Source organism: Cervus canadensis, chromosome 30 (assembly GCF_019320065.1).
Source record: "Cervus canadensis isolate Bull #8, Minnesota chromosome 30, ASM1932006v1, whole genome shotgun sequence".
Classification (NCBI taxonomy): domain Eukaryota; kingdom Metazoa; phylum Chordata; class Mammalia; order Artiodactyla; family Cervidae; genus Cervus; species Cervus canadensis.
This window is the reverse complement of record NC_057415.1, coordinates 3,332,573-3,354,998: the sequence shown is the minus strand read 5'-3', so window position 1 is coordinate 3,354,998 and position 22,426 is coordinate 3,332,573. Positions and strand designations below refer to the sequence as shown.

Here is a 22,426-nt window from a genome sequence, read left to right as displayed (position 1 = left end):
TTTTAATTAAAAACATCATGAAAACAACTCTTTGAAAAATTAAAGGACTGTTTTGGTTTTGTTTTTTTTTAAATCCGAAGATAATGCCTCTAGAACCCTACCTCACACCAACACAAAAATTAACTGGAAAAAAATGGATCAAAAAACCTAAGTGTCTGAAGTAAAACTATTATATTCTTAGAAAAAAAAAACATAAGCACAGATTTTCATCACCTTGAATTCGACAACAGACCTTAGATGCTTTGCCGTCACTAAAAGCACAAGTGAAAACAGAAAAAAACAAACTGGACAAAATTTTAAACTTTTGGCTTCAAAAGATACCCATCAAAATGAACACTATTTACAGAATGAGAGAAAATATTTTCAAATCATCTATCCAGAATATATAAAGAATTCTTACAAGTCAATAATAAAAGGGACAGTTAACCACATTTTGAAAAGGGGAAAGGATTCCGGCCCGGTCCCTCAAGCCCGGGCCCTTCCCTCAGCCCCCGGCCCGCCCAGCCCCTTCTCTGACCTCCGCCCCCAGCCCGGGGAAGCCTCGCCCCCGGTCCCCCCCCCCCCCGCGCGCGAAACCGCCAGCGGAAATGCGACGAAACCGCCGCTTTCTTTCCATTTCGGGACCTGGGGGCGCCCAGGGACCGCAGCTGAGGAACAAGCCCGTCCCTCCACCCGGCGGAGGCCGAGGTCACTCACCGACACCCAGGGTCGATCTGGCCCTGCTCGACACTGCCCAGCCACCGCCGCCACCGCCGCGCCCGCCACGCCCGCCGCTCTGGAAGAGGAGCTCTGGTTCTGCCGGAAGGGATGGGGCTGGGTGAGGTCTGGCTACAGCAGTGGGAGGGGCGTGAGGTCAGCCTGGGGCAGTTGGTGGCCTTCCTGCGCAGGTCAGGGCAGAGCCGCCGGCCTGAGAATGAGGGCGCTGCTGAGCCCAGGGGTTGACAGCGCTGGTTCCTGCTGTGGTCCCGGAGCGCCACCTGAAACCGGAGGGAAGCCGTCTGCCCGTGAGTCCTCTGCTGCTTGTCTGGCAGCTTGTCTGAACCACGCTGGGTTTTCTGCCCCGCTGGCTAAGTGTTGACCCTGGAAATGCAACTGTGTGGGTTTTGGCTGATTCAGGGAAGAAATGCCAGATGACACTTGGAGACTCCAGTTTAATCTGAATTCAGGTCATATCTCTCTTTTGTTTTGTTTTTTTTTTGCGTTTTTTCAATGAGTTTATTTATTTGTGGTTCTGCAGGGTCTTCATGCTGTGTGGGCTTTTCTCTAGCTGCGGCGAGCAGGGGCTGCTCTCCAGTTAGGGGGGCGTAGGCTTCTCACTGCGGTGGCTCCTCTTGTTGCAGAGCACGGGTTCTGGTGCCCACAGACCTCAGTACTGTGGCTCCCACGCTCCAGAGCACCGACCCAGAGGCTGTGATGCATGGACTCAGCTGGCCTGCCATCTGGGGTCTTCCCAGACCAGGGGTGGAACTCGCGTCCCCTGCTTTGGCAGAGGGGCGATTCTTTACCACTGAGCTGCCAGGAAAGCCCTCAGGCTATTTTAGATTCTAGTTTTCCACGCTCCTATCTGGTGAGAGAGGCCTGGGAGCTGGCAGTCCTCAGCCACAGTCCTGGCTCTGCCATCAAAAGCGCCGGGGCCTCTGGCAAGCGCCTGCTCTTCCCTCAGTCGTGTCTGACCCTTTGCGACCCCACGGACCGTAGCCCGCCAGGCTCCTGTCCATGGGATTTCCCAGCAAGACTACTGGAGTGTGGTGCCATTTCCTTCTCCAAGGTCATATCTCTTGAAAGTGAAGTGGAAGTCCGTCATTCGTGTCCGACTCTTGCGACCTCATGGGCTATACAATCCATGGAATTCTCCAGGCCAGAATACTGGAGTGGGTAGCCTTTCCCTTCTTCAGGGGATCTTCCCAGTCCAGGGAATGAACCCAGGTCCCCCGCACTGCAATCAGATTCTTTACCAGCTGAGCCACCATGAAGCCACCAGAGATGCCCATGAATACTGGAGTGGGTCGCCTGTCCCTTCTGCAGCCAATCAGGATTCCGACCCAGGAATCACACCGGCTCTCCTGCATGGCAGGAGAATTCTTTACCAGCTGAGCTAACAGAGAAGCCCAGTATCTCTTAAGGCCAGCTATTCATTGATATCTCTGAAGGCCAGCTATTCTTTGTAGGGTTTCCCTAATTAGTCTTCACAGGAGTAAGGTAGCAACCTGCTAAGGTCGCAATTGATGCCCTTTTTCTAGAAAAGAAAAGTGGGGCTCAAAGGAGTGGGTAACACAGCTACAGCAAGGAAGTGTGTACCTAGACAAAACCCCCAGATTCTGCTGTGAGAACTCAGGGAAGCCATGTGGTGTGGCTTGTTCATGTGACAAGGGCTAAGGCTCCCAGCCCACCCTGGATGCTGTGGGGACCCGATTTGGTAACTGCCCTCTGGCAGCCCCGGGCCCCCGTCCCTCAATCCCGGCCTGGCCTGCTTCCTCAAGCCCGGGCCCTTGCCTCAGCCCCCGGCCCGCCCATCCCCTTCTCTGACCTCCGCCCCCAGCCCGGGGAAGCCGCGCGAACCGCCAGCGCAAATGCCATGAAACCTCTCGCAGACGCCCAGGGTAGGTCTGGCCAGGCTCGACACTGCCCAGCCACCACCGCGCCCGCCGCTCCCAGGGGCCCCGCTCCACTTCCACTTCCACGATTGTGGCGGGCCGCACTCGGGTCCAGGGAGCCTCTCCTTGCATGAAACTCCTTTAGAACTGGGCTCTCCCGATCCCGTGGGTGAGGCTCAACGGTACAGCCTGGGCGTCAAATGGGACTGGACAAGGACGAGGACCAGGACAACAAAACACTAGTTCTGTGTCAACGAGGGAAGCCACCACCTTTCCAGATCTCACAGCGGGCCTGCACCGAGGGCCCGAGGGATGCAGACTCACAAGTGATAACTCCGAACCCCCCACAGCAGGAATGGAGCCTACCTGGCAAGAACCTTCTCTCTGGTCCGGGCTCCAGTGCGGTGTGCTGCTGCTATCTCCACCGCTGATCCACCAGGAGCAGCTCACACGTGCTCTAGAGCGTATGGTCACATGACCGGGACCTGGCCAATCGGTGTCTTCCACCACTCCACATGTTCCAGGGTGGCTATAGTCCAAAAAACAGAAAACAAGTTTGGTGAGGGTGTGCAGAAATCAGAAGGCTCTTAGGCTGGTGGTGGAAATGGAAAATCAAAGAATCGGGCAGTTCTTCAAAAGGTTAAAACACAGAGGTGCCACAGATCCCAGCAACTCCATTCCTAGGTATAGAGAAAACTTGTTCACAGAGCATCACTCCCAACAGCCCAAAGTGAAAAGAACCCAATATCCTTGTGAAGTGATAGACACGCAGCAGGTGGTCTATCCAATCCACGGAATGTTACTAACACCTGACGACAAAAGGAGTGAAGTACTGACATCCACTACAACACGGACAACGCTTTACAAATCGTCCACGCTAAGTGAAGAAGCCGGACACAGAAGACCATACATTCTACAGGCCCATTTCTACGATAAGGAACAAGATAAGGTTTCTGAGGTGATGAAACCACCAACGCCGAGTTAGCCGTCCACGTGCCCACCCTCTCCAGTGTAGCAGAGGAAACAGGTCTCACACGGCCCACTCTCCACACCACCGTGACCCAGAGGACTCCCCTCCCACCCCTGCCTCCTGCACAAAGACAGGACCTCTGATGGACAAGGGCCCCAGGACGCAGCCCACTGCAACACAGGGCAGACCCCAGGGCTCCCAACGTTCTCTCTCAGCCAGGCGCTTGCCCAGCCCCTGCTGCACTGCACCGACCAAAGATCAGAATCACCAAGGACTCCATGCAAGTGAACTTTTTGACAGTCTGCTTCTCACAATGCTTCAAGGAAAAGGTCATGGGGGACACACTGCCAGTTACTGAGGCGGGTATGGAGCAGAGCATCAAAGACAACCCCGCACACCCTTGCCATCTCGGGTCTGGGAACACTTTCCACCCGGAGAGGCGCGGGCCAGCCTCAGGCACCAGCTCCCCGACTCACCCGCTGTCAGGCTCTGCCCAGCGCCGGCCAGCGGGGCGGCGGGGCGAATCACGTGGTCGGCCCCGGTGGCAGGTTAAGCCCCTACCGAGCTCGGGGGCCAGGTCGCAGAAGAGCCCAGCGGGGCGCGCTGGCCCGTGACACCTCAGAGCTCTGCCCAGTGGGAAGTGCGTTCCTCACACTCGCTCCTCCGGGCCAGACTCGAACAGATTCCAGGGGGAGGAAGCCGTGTCCCCCTTGACACAGACCCTCTCTAGGGGCACCAAGCTCCAATGAGAGTGATTCCCTTCCAGGTGACTCCCATCCCGCACCCTGAGGGGCTGTTCCCAACCAGAGCCGCTCCACTCTGCAGCCGCGTCGGTCGCTGCCTTTCCACTGACCTGGCTGCAACATCTCCCCGTCGGTGTGGGCCCCAGAGCTGGGAGGGAGCCTCCCGCCCGGCCTTCGTGAGACCCCGGCTCCTCCCCCTCGGCCCTCCGCCCCTTGACCTCCCAAGTCGTGACCCTCTCCTTCCGGGAGGGCTCCTCTCTTTCCCTAGACCCTCTAGGCGCTCCGCCCCCTCCCTCTAACCCTCCAGGTTCTGGACCCCCTCCCCGGGGCTCCCCGCTCTTCCCGGGACCCTCTGGGCCCTTGGCCCCCTTCCCCGAACACTTGGGGCCCGGCCTCTCCCCCACCCCTTCCTCCCGAACCCCAGGTCCTGCACCCCTCCTGGAGGGCTCCTCTCCTATCCTAGACGCCCTCCTCAACTCTCTGGCCCCTTCCTCTCAGGAGCCCGGGCATTCTCCCCTCAGACCCCGGACCCTCCGCCCCAGCCACCTAAGGACCGCGCACTCTGACCCCTCAGGCTCTGCCCCTTTCCGTTCCCCCAGCCCGCCCCCCTTTCTCCAACCTCATTCCCCTCCCCAGGACTTCCTTCAGGCCTGGTCCCGTCCACTCAGTTCCCGGCCCATCCACGTCCCTCGGCCCCCCAGTCCCCTTCTCTCAGCCCCCGGCTCCTCCCCTTCCCTCAGCCCCCGGCTCCTTCCCTTCCCCTCAGCTCCTCGTTCCCCTACTCTTCTCTCAGCCCCCGGCCCCTTCGCTCAGCCCCCTGTTCCTCCACTCCCCTCAGTCCCTCGGTCCCCTTCCCTCAGGCCCGGCCCCTTCCCCTTAGCACCCCGGTCCCTTCCCCAGCGCCCTGGGCCCCCGTCCCTCAATCCCGGCCCGCTTCCTCAAGCCCGGGCCCTTCCCTCAGCCCCCGGCCCGCCCAGCCCCTTCTCTGACCTCCGCCCCCAGCCCGGGGAAGCCTCGCCCCCGGTCCCCCCCCCCGCGCGCGAAACCGCCAGCGGAAATGCGACGAAACCGCCGCTTTCTTTCCATTTCGGGACCTGGGGGCGCCCAGGGACCGCAGCTGAGGAACAAGCCCGTCCCTCCACCCGGCGGAGGCCGAGGTCACTCACCGACACCCAGGGTCGATCTGGCCCTGCTCGACACTGCCCAGCCACCGCCGCGCCCGCCGCGCCCGCCGCTCTGGAAGACGAGCTCTGGTTCTGCCGGAAGGGATGGGGCTGGGTGAGGTCTGGCTACAGCAGTGGGAGGGGCGTGAGGTCAGCCTGGGGCAGTTGGTGGCCTTCCTGCGCAGGTCAGGGCAGAGCCGCCGGCCTGAGAATGAGGGCGCTGCTGAGCCCAGGGGTTGACAGCGCTGGTTCCTGCTGTGGTCCCGGAGCGCCACCTGAAACCGGAGGGAAGCCGTCTGCCCGTGAGTCCTCTGCTGCTTGTCTGGCAGCTTGTTTGAACCACGCTGGGTTTTCTGCCCCGCTGGCTAAGTGTTGACCCTGGAAATGCAACTGTGTGGGTTTTGGCTGATTCAGGGAAGAAATGCCAGATGACACTTGGAGACTCCAGTTTAATCTGAATTCAGGTCATATCTCTCTTTTGTTTTGTTTTTTTTTTTGCGTTTTTTCAATGAGTTTATTTATTTGTGGTTCTGCAGGGTCTTCATGCTGTGTGGGCTTTTCTCTAGCTGCGGCGAGCAGGGGCTGCTCTCCAGTTAGGGGGGCGTAGGCTTCTCACTGCGGTGGCTCCTCTTGTTGCAGAGCACGGGTTCTGGTGCCCACAGACCTCAGTACTGTGGCTCCCACGCTCCAGAGCACCGACCCAGAGGCTGTGATGCATGGACTCAGCTGGCCTGCCATCTGGGGTCTTCCCAGACCAGGGGTGGAACTCGCGTCCCCTGCTTTGGCAGGGGGGCGATTCTTTACCACTGAGCTGCCAGGAAAGCCCTCAGGCTATTTTAGATTCTAGTTTTCCACGCTCCTATCGGGTGAGAGAGGCCTGGGAGCTGGCAGTCCTCAGCCACAGTCCTGGCTCTGCCATCAAAAGCGCCGGGGCCTCTGGCAAGCGCCTGCTCCTCCCTCAGTCGTGTCTGACCCTTTGCGACCACACGGACCATAGCCCGCCAGGCTCCTGTCCATGGGATTTCCCAGCAAGACTACTGGAGTGTGGTGCCATTTCCTTCTCCAAGGGCATATCTCTTGAAAGTGAAGTGGAAGTCCGTCATTCGTGTCCGACTCTTGCGACCTCATGGGCTATACAATCCATGGAATTCTCCAGGCCAGAATACTGGAGTGGGTAGCCTTTCCCTTCTTCAGGGGATCTTCCCAGTCCAGGGAATGAACCCAGGTCCCCCGCATTGCAATCAGATTCTTTACCAGCTGAGCCACCATGAAGCCACCAGAGATGCCCATGAATACTGGAGTGGGTCGCCTGTCCCTTCTGCAGCCAATCAGGATTCCGACCCAGGAATCACACCGGGTCTCCTGCATGGCAGGAGAATTCTTTACCAGCTGAGCTAACAGAGAAGCCCAGTATCTCTTAAGGCCAGCTATTCATTGATATCTCTGAAGGCCAGCTATTCTTTGTAGGATTTCCCTAATTAGTCTTCACAGGAGTAAGGTAGCAACCTGCTAAGGTCGCAATTGATGCCCTTTTTCTAGAAAAGAAAAGTGGGGCTCAAAGGAGTGGGTAACACAGCTACAGCAAGGAAGTGTGTACCTAGACAAAACCCCCAGATTCTGCTGTGAGAACTCAGGGAAGCCATGTGGTGTGGCTTGTTCATGTGACAAGGGCTAAGGCTCCCAGCCCACCCTGGATGCTGTGGGGACCCGATTTGGTAACTGCCCTCTGGCAGCCCCGGGCCCCCGTCCCTCAATCCCGGCCTGGCCTGCTTCCTCAAGCCCGGGCCCTTGCCTCAGCCCCCGGCCCGCCCATCCCCTTCTCTGACCTCCGCCCCCAGCCCGGGGAAGCCGCGCGAACCGCCAGCGCAAATGCCATGAAACCTCTCGCAGACGCCCAGGGTAGGTCTGGCCAGGCTCGACACTGCCCAGCCACCACCGCGCCCGCCGCTCCCAGGGGCCCCGCTCCACTTCCACTTCCACGATTGTGGCGGGCCGCACTCGGGTCCAGGGAGCCTCTCCTTGCATGAAACTCCTTTAGAACTGGGCTCTCCCGATCCCGTGGGTGAGGCTCAACGGTACAGCCTGGGCGTCAAATGGGACTGGACAAGGACGAGGACCAGGACAACAAAACACTAGTTCTGTGTCAACGAGGGAAGCCACCACCTTTCCAGATCTCACAGCGGGCCTGCACCGAGGGCCCGAGGGATGCAGACTCACAAGTGATAACTCCGAACCCCCCACAGCAGGAATGGAGCCTACCTGGCAAGAACCTTCTCTCTGGTCCGGGCTCCAGTGCGGTGTGCTGCTGCTATCTCCACCGCTGACCCACCAGGAGCAGCTCACACGTGCTCTAGAGCGTATGGTCACATGACCGGGACCTGGCCAATCGGTGTCTTCCACCACTCCACATGTTCCAGGGTGGCTATAGTCCAAAAAACAGAAAACAAGTTTGGTGAGGGTGTGCAGAAATCAGAAGGCTCTTAGGCTGGTGGTGGAAATGGAAAATCAAAGAATCGGGCAGTTCTTCAAAAGGTTAAAACACAGAGGTGCCACAGATCCCAGCAACTCCATTCCTAGGTATAGAGAAAACTTGTTCACAGAGCATCACTCCCAACAGCCCAAAGTGAAAAGAACCCAATATCCTTGTGAAGTGATAGACACGCAGCAGGTGGTCTATCCAATTCCATGGAATGTTACTAACATCTGACGACAAAAGGAGTGAAGTACTGACATCCACTACAACACGGACAACGCTTTACAAATCGTCCACGCTAAGTGAAGAAGCCGGACACACAAGACCATACATTCTACAGGCCCATTTCTACGATAAGGAACAAGATAAGGTTTCTGAGGTGATGAAACCACCAACGCCGAGTTAGCCGTCCACGTGCCCACCCTCTCCAGTGTAGCAGAGGAAACAGGTCTCACACGGCCCACTCTCCACACCACCGTGACCCAGAGACTCCCCTCCCACCCCTGCCTCCAGTTGCACAAAGATCAGGACCTCTGATGGGGAACAAGGCCCCAGGACGCAGCCCAGCTGCATACACAGGCAGACACCCAGGGCTCCCAAGCTCCTCAGAGGCGCTTGCCCCAGCCCCTGCTGCACTGCACGGAACCAAAGATCACAATCAGCCAAGGACGCCATGCAGTGAAGTTTTTGACCAGTCTGCTTCTCACAATGCTTCAAGGAAAAAGTCATGGGACCACACGCCAGTTACTGAGGGAGATGGAGCAGAGCATTCAAAGACAACCCCGCAACCCTTGCCACTCGGGTCTGGGGAACACTTCCACCCGGAAGCGCAGGGCCAGCCTCAGGCACCAGCTCCACGACTCACCCCTGTCAGGCTCTGCCAGCGCCGGCACGAGCTGGCGGCGGGGCAATCACGTGGTCGGCCCCGGTGGCAGGTTAAGCCCCTACCGAGCTCGGGGGCCAGGTCGCAGAAGAGCCCAGCGGGGCGCGCTGGCCCGTGACACCTCAGAGCTCTGCCCAGTGGGAAGTGCGTTCCTCACACTCGCTCCTCCGGGCCAGACTCGAACAGATTCCAGGGGGAGGAAGCCGTGTCCCCCTTGACACAGACCCTCTCTAGGGGCACCAAGCTCCAATGAGAGTGATTCCCTTCCAGGTGACTCCCATCCCGCACCCTGAGGGGCTGTTCCCAACCAGAGCCGTTCCACTCTGCAGCCGTGCCGGTCGCTGCCTTTCCACTGACCTGGCTGCAACATCTCCCCGCCGGTGTGGGCCCCAGAAGTGGGAGGGAGTCGCCCATTCGGCCTTCGTGAGACCCCGGCCCCTCCCCCTCGGCCGTCCGCCCCTTGACCTCCCAAGTCGTGACCCTCTCCTTCCGGGAGGGCTCCTCTCTTTCCCTAGACCCTCTAGGCGCTCCGCCCCCTCCCTCTAACCCTCCAGGTTCTGGACCCCCTCCCCGGGGCTCCCCGCTCTTCCCGGGACCCTCTGGGCCCTTGGCCCCCTTCCCCGAACACTTAGGGCCCGGCCTCTCCCCCACCCCTTCCTCCCGAACCCCAGCTCCTCCACCCCTCCTGGAGGGCCCTTCTCTTATCCTAGACGCCCTCCTCAACTCTCTGGCCCCTTCCTCCCAGGAGCCCGGGCATCCTCCCCTCACACCCCGGACCCTCATCCCCAGCCACCTGAGGACCACGCACCCTGACCCCTCAGGCTCTGCCCCTTCTCGTGCCCCCAGCCCGCCTCCCTTTCTCCAACCTCATTCCCCTCCCCAGGACTTCCCTCAGGCCTGGTCCCGTCCCCTCAGTTCCCCAGTCCCCTTCTCTCAGCCCCCGGCTCCTTCCCTTCCCCTCAGCTCCTCCTTCCCCTACTCTTCTCTCAGCCCCCGGCCCCTTCGCTCCAGGGCCCCCCTGTTCTCCACTCCCCTCAGTCCCTCGAGTCCCCTTACCCTCAGCCCGGTCCCTTCCCTTGAGCACCCCGGTCCTTCCCACAGCTCCCTGGGGCCCCCTGTCCCTCAATCCCCGGCACGCTCCTCAAGCCCGGGCCCTTCCCTCAGCCCCCGGCCCGCCCAGCCCCTTCTCTGACCTCCGCCCCCAGCCCGGGGAAGCCTCGCCCCCGTCCCCCCCCCCGCGCGCGAAACCGCCAGCGGAAATGCGACGAAACCGCCGCTTTCTTTCCATTTCGGGACCTGGGGGCGCCCAGGGACCGCAGCTGAGGAACAAGCCCGTCCCTCCACCCGGCGGAGGCCGAGGTCACTCACCGACACCCAGGGTCGATCTGGCCCTGCTCGACACTGCCCAGCCACCGCCGCGCCCGCCGCGCCCGCCGCTCTGGAAGACGAGCTCTGGTTCTGCCGGAAGGGATGGGGCTGGGTGAGGTCTGGCTACAGCAGTGGGAGGGGCGTGAGGTCAGCCTGGGGCAGTTGGTGGCCTTCCTGCGCAGGTCAGGGCAGAGCCGCCGGCCTGAGAATGAGGGCGCTGCTGAGCCCAGGGGTTGACAGCGCTGGTTCCTGCTGTGGTCCCGGAGCGCCACCTGAAACCGGAGGGAAGCCGTCTGCCCGTGAGTCCTCTGCTGCTTGTCTGGCAGCTTGTCTGAACCACGCTGGGTTTTCTGCCCCGCTGGCTAAGTGTTGACCCTGGAAATGCAACTGTGTGGGTTTTGGCTGATTCAGGGAAGAAATGCCAGATGACACTTGGAGACTCCAGTTTAATCTGAATTCAGGTCATATCTCTCTTTTGTTTTGTTTTTTTTTTGCGTTTTTTCAATGAGTTTATTTATTTGTGGTTCTGCAGGGTCTTCATGCTGTGTGGGCTTTTCTCTAGCTGCGGCGAGCAGGGGCTGCTCTCCAGTTAGGGGGGCGTAGGCTTCTCACTGCGGTGGCTCCTCTTGTTGCAGAGCACGGGTTCTGGTGCCCACAGACCTCAGTACTGTGGCTCCCACGCTCCAGAGCACCGACCCAGAGGCTGTGATGCATGGACTCAGCTGGCCTGCCATCTGGGGTCTTCCCAGACCAGGGGTGGAACTCGCGTCCCCTGCTTTGGCAGGGGGGCGATTCTTTACCACTGAGCTGCCAGGAAAGCCCTCAGGCTATTTTAGATTCTAGTTTTCCACGCTCCTATCTGGTGAGAGAGGCCTGGGAGCTGGCAGTCCTCAGCCACAGTCCTGGCTCTGCCATCAAAAGCGCCGGGGCCTCTGGCAAGCGCCTGCTCTTCCCTCAGTCGTGTCTGACCCTTTGCGACCCCACGGACCGTAGCCCGCCAGGCTCCTGTCCATGGGATTTCCCAGCAAGACTACTGGAGTGTGGTGCCATTTCCTTCTCCAAGGTCATATCTCTTGAAAGTGAAGTGAACGTCCGTCATTCGTGTCCGACTCTTGCGACCTCATGGGCTATACAATCCATGGAATTCTCCAGGCCAGAATACTGGAGTGGGTAGCCTTTCCCTTCTTCAGGGGATCTTCCCAGTCCAGGGAATGAACCCAGGTCCCCCGCACTGCAATCAGATTCTTTACCAGCTGAGCCACCATGAAGCCACCAGAGATGCCCATGAATACTGGAGTGGGTCGCCTGTCCCTTCTGCAGCCAATCAGGATTCCGACCCAGGAATCACACCGGGTCTCCTGCATGGCAGGAGAATTCTTTACCAGCTGAGCTAACAGAGAAGCCCAGTATCTCTTAAGGCCAGCTATTCATTGATATCTCTGAAGGCCAGCTATTCTTTGTAGGGTTTCCCTAATTAGTCTTCACAGGAGTAAGGTAGCAACCTGCTAAGGTCGCAATTGATGCCCTTTTTCTAGAAAAGAAAAGTGGGGCTCAAAGGAGTGGGTAACACAGCTACAGCAAGGAAGTGTGTACCTAGACAAAACCCCCAGATTCTGCTGTGAGAACTCAGGGAAGCCATGTGGTGTGGCTTGTTCATGTGACAAGGGCTAAGGCTCCCAGCCCACCCTGGATGCTGTGGGGACCCGATTTGGTAACTGCCCTCTGGCAGCCCCGGGCCCCCGTCCCTCAATCCCGGCCTGGCCTGCTTCCTCAAGCCCGGGCCCTTGCCTCAGCCCCCGGCCCGCCCATCCCCTTCTCTGACCTCCGCCCCCAGCCCGGGGAAGCCGCGCGAACCGCCAGCGCAAATGCCATGAAACCTCTCGCAGACGCCCAGGGTAGGTCTGGCCAGGCTCGACACTGCCCAGCCACCACCGCGCCCGCCGCTCCCAGGGGCCCCGCTCCACTTCCACTTCCACGATTGTGGCGGGCCGCACTCGGGTCCAGGGAGCCTCTCCTTGCATGAAACTCCTTTAGAACTGGGCTCTCCCGATCCCGTGGGTGAGGCTCAACGGTACAGCCTGGGCGTCAAATGGGACTGGACAAGGACGAGGACCAGGACAACAAAACACTAGTTCTGTGTCAACGAGGGAAGCCACCACCTTTCCAGATCTCACAGCGGGCCTGCACCGAGGGCCCGAGGGATGCAGACTCACAAGTGATAACTCCGAACCCCCCACAGCAGGAATGGAGCCTACCTGGCAAGAACCTTCTCTCTGGTCCGGGCTCCAGTGCGGTGTGCTGCTGCTATCTCCACCGCTGATCCACCAGGAGCAGCTCACACGTGCTCTAGAGCGTATGGTCACATGACCGGGACCTGGCCAATCGGTGTCTTCCACCACTCCACATGTTCCAGGGTGGCTATAGTCCAAAAAACAGAAAACAAGTTTGGTGAGGGTGTGCAGAAATCAGAAGGCTCTTAGGCTGGTGGTGGAAATGGAAAATCAAAGAATCGGGCAGTTCTTCAAAAGGTTAAAACACAGAGGTGCCACAGATCCCAGCAACTCCATTCCTAGGTATAGAGAAAACTTGTTCACAGAGCATCACTCCCAACAGCCCAAAGTGAAAAGAACCCAATATCCTTGTGAAGTGATAGACACGCAGCAGGTGGTCTATCCAATCCACGGAATGTTACTAACACCTGACGACAAAAGGAGTGAAGTACTGACATCCACTACAACACGGACAACGCTTTACAAATCGTCCACGCTAAGTGAAGAAGCCGGACACAGAAGACCATACATTCTACAGGCCCATTTCTACGATAAGGAACAAGATAAGGTTTCTGAGGTGATGAAACCACCAACGCCGAGTTAGCCGTCCACGTGCCCACCCTCTCCAGTGTAGCAGAGGAAACAGGTCTCACACGGCCCACTCTCCACACCACCGTGACCCAGAGGACTCCCCTCCCACCCCTGCCTCCTGCACAAAGACAGGACCTCTGATGGACAAGGGCCCCAGGACGCAGCCCACTGCAACACAGGGCAGACCCCAGGGCTCCCAACGTTCTCTCTCAGCCAGGCGCTTGCCCAGCCCCTGCTGCACTGCACGGACCAAAGATCACAATCACCAAGGACGCCATGCAAGTGAAGTTTTTGACAGTCTGCTTCTCACAATGCTTCAAGGAAAAGGTCATGGGGGACACACTGCCAGTTACTGAGGGGGGTATGGAGCAGAGCATCAAAGACAACCCCGCACACCCTTGCCATCTCGGGTCTGGGAACACTTTCCACCCGGAGAGGCGCGGGCCAGCCTCAGGCACCAGCTCCCCGACTCACCCGCTGTCAGGCTCTGCCCAGCGCCGGCCAGCGGGGCGGCGGGGCGAATCACGTGGTCGGCCCCGGTGGCAGGTTAAGCCCCTACCGAGCTCGGGGGCCAGGTCGCAGAAGAGCCCAGCGGGGCGCGCTGGCCCGTGACACCTCAGAGCTCTGCCCAGTGGGAAGTGCGTTCCTCACACTCGCTCCTCCGGGCCAGACTCGAACAGATTCCAGGGGGAGGAAGCCGTGTCCCCCTTGACACAGACCCTCTCTAGGGGCACCAAGCTCCAATGAGAGTGATTCCCTTCCAGGTGACTCCCATCCCGCACCCTGAGGGGCTGTTCCCAACCAGAGCCGCTCCACTCTGCAGCCGCGTCGGTCGCTGCCTTTCCACTGACCTGGCTGCAACATCTCCCCGTCGGTGTGGGCCCCAGAGCTGGGAGGGAGCCTCCCGCCCGGCCTTCGTGAGACCCCGGCTCCTCCCCCTCGGCCCTCCGCCCCTTGACCTCCCAAGTCGTGACCCTCTCCTTCCGGGAGGGCTCCTCTCTTTCCCTAGACCCTCTAGGCGCTCCGCCCCCTCCCTCTAACCCTCCAGGTTCTGGACCCCCTCCCCGGGGCTCCCCGCTCTTCCCGGGACCCTCTGGGCCCTTGGCCCCCTTCCCCGAACACTTGGGGCCCGGCCTCTCCCCCACCCCTTCCTCCCGAACCCCAGGTCCTGCACCCCTCCTGGAGGGCTCCTCTCCTATCCTAGACGCCCTCCTCAACTCTCTGGCCCCTTCCTCTCAGGAGCCCGGGCATTCTCCCCTCAGACCCCGGACCCTCCGCCCCAGCCACCTAAGGACCGCGCACTCTGACCCCTCAGGCTCTGCCCCTTTCCGTTCCCCCAGCCCGCCCCCCTTTCTCCAACCTCATTCCCCTCCCCAGGACTTCCTTCAGGCCTGGTCCCGTCCACTCAGTTCCCGGCCCATCCACGTCCCTCGGCCCCCCAGTCCCCTTCTCTCAGCCCCCGGCTCCTCCCCTTCCCTCAGCCCCCGGCTCCTTCCCTTCCCCTCAGCTCCTCGTTCCCCTACTCTTCTCTCAGCCCCCGGCCCCTTCGCTCAGCCCCCTGTTCCTCCACTCCCCTCAGTCCCTCGGTCCCCTTCCCTCAGGCCCGGCCCCTTCCCCTTAGCACCCCGGTCCCTTCCCCAGCGCCCTGGGCCCCCGTCCCTCAATCCCGGCCCGCTTCCTCAAGCCCGGGCCCTTCCCTCAGCCCCCGGCCCGCCCAGCCCCTTCTCTGACCTCCGCCCCCAGCCCGGGGAAGCCTCGCCCCCGGTCCCCCCCCCCGCGCGCGAAACCGCCAGCGGAAATGCGACGAAACCGCCGCTTTCTTTCCATTTCGGGACCTGGGGGCGCCCAGGGACCGCAGCTGAGGAACAAGCCCGTCCCTCCACCCGGCGGAGGCCGAGGTCACTCACCGACACCCAGGGTCGATCTGGCCCTGCTCGACACTGCCCAGCCACCGCCGCGCCCGCCGCTCTGGAAGACGAGCTCTGGTTCTGCCGGAAGGGATGGGGCTGGGTGAGGTCTGGCTACAGCAGTGGGAGGGGCGTGAGGTCAGCCTGGGGCAGTTGGTGGCCTTCCTGCGCAGGTCAGGGCAGAGCCGCCGGCCTGAGAATGAGGGCGCTGCTGAGCCCAGGGGTTGACAGCGCTGGTTCCTGCTGTGGTCCCGGAGCTCCACCTGAAACCGGAGGGAAGCCGTCTGCCCGTGAGTCCTCTGCTGCTTGTCTGTCAGCTTGTTTGAACCACGCTGGGTTTTCTGCCCCGCTGGCTAAGTGTTGACCCTGGAAATGCAACTGTGTGGGTTTTGGCTGATTCAGGGAAGAAATGCCAGATGACACTTGGAGACTCCAGTTTAATCTGAATTCAGGTCATATCTCTTTTTTTTGTTTTTTGCGTTTTTTCAATGAGTTTATTTATTTGTGGTTGTGCAGGGTCTTCATGCTGTGTGGGCTTTTCTCTAGCTGCGGCGAGCAGGGGCTGCTCTCCAGTTGGGGGGGCGTAGGCTTCTCACTGCGGTGGCTCCTCTTGTTGCAGAGCACGGGTTCTGGTGCCCACAGACCTCAGTACTGTGGCTCCCACGCTCCAGAGCACCGACCCAGAGGCTGTGATGCATGGACTCAGCTGGTCTGCCATCTGGGGTCTTCCCAGACCAGGGGTGGAACTCGCGACCCCTGCTTTGGCAGGGGGGCGATTCTTTACCACTGAGCTGCCAGGAAAGCCCTCAGGCTATTGTAGATTCTAGTTTTCCACGCTCCTATCTGGTGAGAGAGGCCTGGGAGCTGGCAGTCCTCAGCCACAGTCCTGGCTCTGCCATCAAAAGCGCGGGGCCTCTGGCAAGCGCCTGCTCCTCCCTCAGTCGTGTCTGACCCTTTGCGACCCCACGGACCATAGCCCGCCAGGCTCCTGTCCATGGGATTTCCCAGCAAGACTACTGGAGTGTGGTGCCATTTCCTTCTCCAAGGTCATATCTCTTGAAAGTGAAGTGGAAGTCCGTCATTCGTGTCCGACTCTTGCGACCTCATGGGCTATACAATCCATGGAATTCTCCAGGCCAGAATACTGGAGTGGGTAGCCTTTCCCTTCTTCAGGGGATCTTCCCAGTCCAGGGAATGAACCCAGGTCCCCCGCACTGCAATCAGATTCTTTACCAGCTGAGCCACCATGAAGCCACCAGAGATGCCCATGAATACTGGAGTGGGTCGCCTGTCCCTTCTGCAGCCAATCAGGATTCCGACCCAGGAATCACACCGGGTCTCCTGCATGGCAGGAGAATTCTTTACCAGCTGAGCTAACAGAGAAGCCCAGTATCTCTTAAGGCCAGCTATTCATTGATATCTCTGAAGGCCAGCTATTCTTTGTAGGGTTTCCCTAATTAGTCTTCACAGGAGTAAGGTAGCAACCTGCTAAGGTCGCAATTGATGCCCTTTTTCTAGAAAAGAAAAGTGGGGCTCAAAGGAGTGGGTAACACAGCTACAGCAAGGAAGTGTGTACCTAGACAAAACCCCCAGATTCTGCTGTGAGAACTCAGGGAAGCCATGTGGTGTGGCTTGTTCATGTGACAAGGGCTAAGGCTCCCAGCCCACCCTGGATGCTGTGGGGACCCGATTTGGTAACTGCCCTCTGGCAGCCCCGGGCCCCCGTCCCTCAATCCCGGCCTGGCCTGCTTCCTCAAGCCCGGGCCCTTGCCTCAGCCCCCGGCCCGCCCATCCCCTTCTCTGACCTCCGCCCCCAGCCCGGGGAAGCCGCGCGAACCGCCAGCGCAAATGCCATGAAACCTCTCGCAGACGCCCAGGGTAGGTCTGGCCAGGCTCGACACTGCCCAGCCACCACCGCGCCCGCCGCTCCCAGGGGCCCCGCTCCACTTCCACTTCCACGATTGTGGCGGGCCGCACTCGGGTCCAGGGAGCCTCTCCTTGCATGAAACTCCTTTAGAACTGGGCTCTCCCGATCCCGTGGGTGAGGCTCAACGGTACAGCCTGGGCGTCAAATGGGACTGGACAAGGACGAGGACCAGGACAACAAAACACTAGTTCTGTGTCAACGAGGGAAGCCACCACCTTTCCAGATCTCACAGCGGGCCTGCACCGAGGGCCCGAGGGATGCAGACTCACAAGTGATAACTCCGAACCCCCCACAGCAGGAATGGAGCCTACCTGGCAAGAACCTTCTCTCTGGTCCGGGCTCCAGTGCGGTGTGCTGCTGCTATCTCCACCGCTGATCCACCAGGAGCAGCTCACACGTGCTCTAGAGCGTATGGTCACATGACCGGGACCTGGCCAATCGGTGTCTTCCACCACTCCACATGTTCCAGGGTGGCTATAGTCCAAAAAACAGAAAACAAGTTTGGTGAGGGTGTGCAGAAATCAGAAGGCTCTTAGGCTGGTGGTGGAAATGGAAAATCAAAGAATCGGGCAGTTCTTCAAAAGGTTAAAACACAGAGGTGCCACAGATCCCAGCAACTCCATTCCTAGGTATAGAGAAAACTTGTTCACAGAGCATCACTCCCAACAGCCCAAAGTGAAAAGAACCCAATATCCTTGTGAAGTGATAGACACGCAGCAGGTGGTCTATCCAATCCACGGAATGTTACTAACATCTGACGACAAAAGGAGTGAAGTACTGACATCCACTACAACACGGACAACGCTTTACAAATCGTCCACGCTAAGTGAAGAAGCCGGACACAGAAGACCATACATTCTACAGGCCCATTTCTACGATAAGGAACAAGATAAGGTTTCTGAGGTGATGAAACCACCAACGCCGAGTTAGCCGTCCACGTGCCCACCCTCTCCAGTGTAGCAGAGGAAACAGGTCTCACACGGCCCACTCTCCACACCACCGTGACCCAGAGGACTCCCCTCCCACCCCTGCCTCCTGCACAAAGACAGGACCTCTGATGGACAAGGGCCCCAGGACGCAGCCCACTGCAACACAGGGCAGACCCCAGGGCTCCCAACGTTCTCTCTCAGCCAGGCGCTTGCCCAGCCCCTGCTGCACTGCACGGACCAAAGATCACAATCACCAAGGACGCCATGCAAGTGAAGTTTTTGACAGTCTGCTTCTCACAATGCTTCAAGGAAAAGGTCATGGGGGACACACTGCCAGTTACTGAGGGGGGTATGGAGCAGAGCATCAAAGACAACCCCGCACACCCTTGCCATCTCGGGTCTGGGAACACTTTCCACCCGGAGAGGCGCGGGCCAGCCTCAGGCACCAGCTCCCCGACTCACCCGCTGTCAGGCTCTGCCCAGCGCCGGCCAGCGGGGCGGCGGGGCGAATCACGTGGTCGGCCCCGGTGGCAGGTTAAGCCCCTACCGAGCTCGGGGGCCAGGTCGCAGAAGAGCCCAGCGGGGCGCGCTGGCCCGTGACACCTCAGAGCTCTGCCCAGTGGGAAGTGCGTTCCTCACACTCGCTCCTCCGGGCCAGACTCGAACAGATTCCAGGGGGAGGAAGCCGTGTCCCCCTTGACACAGACCCTCTCTAGGGGCACCAAGCTCCAATGAGAGTGATTCCCTTCCAGGTGACTCCCATCCCGCACCCTGAGGGGCTGTTCCCAACCAGAGCCGCTCCACTCTGCAGCCGCGTCGGTCGCTGCCTTTCCACTGACCTGGCTGCAACATCTCCCCGTCGGTGTGGGCCCCAGAGCTGGGAGGGAGCCTCCCGCCCGGCCTTCGTGAGACCCCGGCTCCTCCCCCTCGGCCCTCCGCCCCTTGACCTCCCAAGTCGTGACCCTCTCCTTCCGGGAGGGCTCCTCTCTTTCCCTAGACCCTCTAGGCGCTCCGCCCCCTCCCTCTAACCCTCCAGGTTCTGGACCCCCTCCCCGGGGCTCCCCGCTCTTCCCGGGACCCTCTGGGCCCTTGGCCCCCTTCCCCGAACACTTGGGGCCCGGCCTCTCCCCCACCCCTTCCTCCCGAACCCCAGGTCCTGCACCCCTCCTGGAGGGCTCCTCTCCTATCCTAGACGCCCTCCTCAACTCTCTGGCCCCTTCCTCTCAGGAGCCCGGGCATTCTCCCCTCAGACCCCGGACCCTCCGCCCCAGCCACCTAAGGACCGCGCACTCTGACCCCTCAGGCTCTGCCCCTTTCCGTTCCCCCAGCCCGCCCCCCTTTCTCCAACCTCATTCCCCTCCCCAGGACTTCCTTCAGGCCTGGTCCCGTCCACTCAGTTCCCGGCCCATCCACGTCCCTCGGCCCCCCAGTCCCCTTCTCTCAGCCCCCGGCTCCTCCCCTTCCCTCAGCCCCCGGCTCCTTCCCTTCCCCTCAGCTCCTCGTTCCCCTACTCTTCTCTCAGCCCCCGGCCCCTTCGCTCAGCCCCCTGTTCCTCCACTCCCCTCAGTCCCTCGGTCCCCTTCCCTCAGGCCCGGCCCCTTCCCCTTAGCACCCCGGTCCCTTCCCCAGCGCCCTGGGCCCCCGTCCCTCAATCCCGGCCCGCTTCCTCAAGCCCGGGCCCTTCCCTCAGCCCCCGGCCCGCCCAGCCCCTTCTCTGACCTCCGCCCCCAGCCCGGGGAAGCCTCGCCCCCGGTCCCCCCCCGCGCGCGAAACCGCCAGCGGAAATGCGACGAAACCGCCGCTTTCTTTCCATTTCGGGACCTGGGGGCGCCCAGGGACCGCAGCTGAGGAACAAGCCCGTCCCTCCACCCGGCGGAGGCCGAGGTCACTCACCGACACCCAGGGTCGATCTGGCCCTGCTCGACACTGCCCAGCCACCGCCGCGCCCGCCGCTCTGGAAGACGAGCTCTGCTTCTGCCGGAAGGGATGGGGCTGGGTGAGGTCTGGCTACAGCAGTGGGAGGGGCGTGAGGTCAGCCTGGGGCAGTTGGTGGCCTTCCTGCGCAGGTCAGGGCAGAGCCGCCGGCCTGAGAATGAGGGCGCTGCTGAGCCCAGGGGTTGACAGCGCTGGTTCCTGCTGTGGTCCCGGAGCGCCACCTGAAACCGGAGGGAAGCCGTCTGCCCGTGAGTCCTCTGCTGCTTGTCTGGCAGCTTGTTTGAACCACGCTGGGTTTTCTGCCCCGCTGGCTAAGTGTTGACCCTGGAAATGCAACTGTGTGGGTTTTGGCTGATTCAGGGAAGAAATGCCAGATGACACTTGGAGACTCCAGTTTAATCTGAATTCAGGTCATATCTCTCTTTTGTTTTTTTTTTTTTTGCGTTTTTTCAATGAGTTTATTTATTTGTGGTTCTGCAGGGTCTTCATGCTGTGTGGGCTTTTCTCTAGCTGCGGCGAGCAGGGGCTGCTCTCCAGTTAGGGGGGCGTAGGCTTCTCACTGCGGTGGCTCCTCTTGTTGCAGAGCACGGGTTCTGGTGCCCACAGACCTCAGTACTGTGGCTCCCACGCTCCAGAGCACCGACCCAGAGGCTGTGATGCATGGACTCAGCTGGCCTGCCATCTGGGGTCTTCCCAGACCAGGGGTGGAACTCGCGTCCCCTGCTTTGGCAGGGGGGCGATTCTTTACCACTGAGCTGCCAGGAAAGCCCTCAGGCTATTTTAGATTCTAGTTTTCCACGCTCCTATCTGGTGAGAGAGGCCTGGGAGCTGGCAGTCCTCAGCCACAGTCCTGGCTCTGCCATCAAAAGCGCCGGGGCCTCTGGCAAGCGCCTGCTCCTCCCTCAGTCGTGTCTGACCCTTTGCGACCCCACGGACCATAGCCCGCCAGGCTCCTGTCCATGGGATTTCCCAGCAAGACTACTGGAGTGTGGTGCCATTTCCTTCTCCAAGGTCATATCTCTTGAAAGTGAAGTGGAAGTCCGTCATTCGTGTCCGACTCTTGCGACCTCATGGGCTATACAATCCATGGAATTCTCCAGGCCAGAATACTGGAGTGGGTAGCCTTTCCCTTCTTCAGGGGATCTTCCCAGTCCAGGGAATGAACCCAGGTCCCCCGCACTGCAATCAGATTCTTTACCAGCTGAGCCACCATGAAGCCACCAGAGATGCCCATGAATACTGGAGTGGGTCGCCTGTCCCTTCTGCAGCCAATCAGGATTCCGACCCAGGAATCACACCGGGTCTCCTGCATGGCAGGAGAATTCTTTACCAGCTGAGCTAACAGAGAAGCCCAGTATCTCTTAAGGCCAGCTATTCATTGATATCTCTGAAGGCCAGCTATTCTTTGTAGGATTTCCCTAATTAGTCTTCACAGGAGTAAGGTAGCAACCTGCTAAGGTCGCAATTGATGCCCTTTTTCTAGAAAAGAAAAGTGGGGCTCAAAGGAGTGGGTAACACAGCTACAGCAAGGAAGTGTGTACCTAGACAAAACCCCCAGATTCTGCTGTGAGAACTCAGGGAAGCCATGTGGTGTGGCTTGTTCATGTGACAAGGGCTAAGGCTCCCAGCCCACCCTGGATGCTGTGGGGACCCGATTTGGTAACTGCCCTCTGGCAGCCCCGGGCCCCCGTCCCTCAATCCCGGCCTGGCCTGCTTCCTCAAGCCCGGGCCCTTGCCTCAGCCCCCGGCCCGCCCATCCCCTTCTCTGACCTCCGCCCCCAGCCCGGGGAAGCCGCGCGAACCGCCAGCGCAAATGCCATGAAACCTCTCGCAGACGCCCAGGGTAGGTCTGGCCAGGCTCGACACTGCCCAGCCACCACCGCGCCCGCCGCTCCCAGGGGCCCCGCTCCACTTCCACTTCCACGATTGTGGCGGGCCGCACTCGGGTCCAGGGAGCCTCTCCTTGCATGAAACTCCTTTAGAACTGGGCTCTCCCGATCCCGTGGGTGAGGCTCAACGGTACAGCCTGGGCGTCAAATGGGACTGGACAAGGACGAGGACCAGGACAACAAAACACTAGTTCTGTGTCAACGAGGGAAGCCACCACCTTTCCAGATCTCACAGCGGGCCTGCACCGAGGGCCCGAGGGATGCAGACTCACAAGTGATAACTCCGAACCCCCCACAGCAGGAATGGAGCCTACCTGGCAAGAACCTTCTCTCTGGTCCGGGCTCCAGTGCGGTGTGCTGCTGCTATCTCCACCGCTGATCCACCAGGAGCAGCTCACACGTGCTCTAGAGCGTATGGTCACATGACCGGGACCTGGCCAATCGGTGTCTTCCACCACTCCACATGTTCCAGGGTGGCTATAGTCCAAAAAACAGAAAACAAGTTTGGTGAGGGTGTGCAGAAATCAGAAGGCTCTTAGGCTGGTGGTGGAAATGGAAAATCAAAGAATCGGGCAGTTCTTCAAAAGGTTAAAACACAGAGGTGCCACAGATCCCAGCAACTCCATTCCTAGGTATAGAGAAAACTTGTTCACAGAGCATCACTCCCAACAGCCCAAAGTGAAAAGAACCCAATATCCTTGTGAAGTGATAGACACGCAGCAGGTGGTCTATCCAATCCACGGAATGTTACTAACATCTGACGACAAAAGGAGTGAAGTACTGA

At 59.8% G+C, this 22,426-nt stretch overlaps 1 protein-coding gene across 1 annotated transcript in view; it reads right to left on the bottom strand.

Annotated features, from left to right (window-relative positions):
* LOC122431618 overlaps positions 1-16,966 on the bottom strand; it is a 636,199-nt gene extending 619,233 nt beyond the window's left edge. The window contains exons 1-5 of the mRNA XM_043452861.1: positions 16,768-16,966; positions 14,963-15,311; positions 12,450-12,612; positions 10,195-10,466; positions 7,730-7,892 (exon numbers count right to left, since the gene is read on the bottom strand). Of these exons, the coding sequence (XP_043308796.1) occupies positions 7,730-7,892; positions 10,195-10,466; positions 12,450-12,612; positions 14,963-15,311; positions 16,768-16,966 (1,146 nt within the window). The remainder of the gene's footprint in view (positions 1-7,729; positions 7,893-10,194; positions 10,467-12,449; positions 12,613-14,962; positions 15,312-16,767) is intronic.
* Between the last annotated feature and the right edge of the window lie 5,460 nt (positions 16,967-22,426).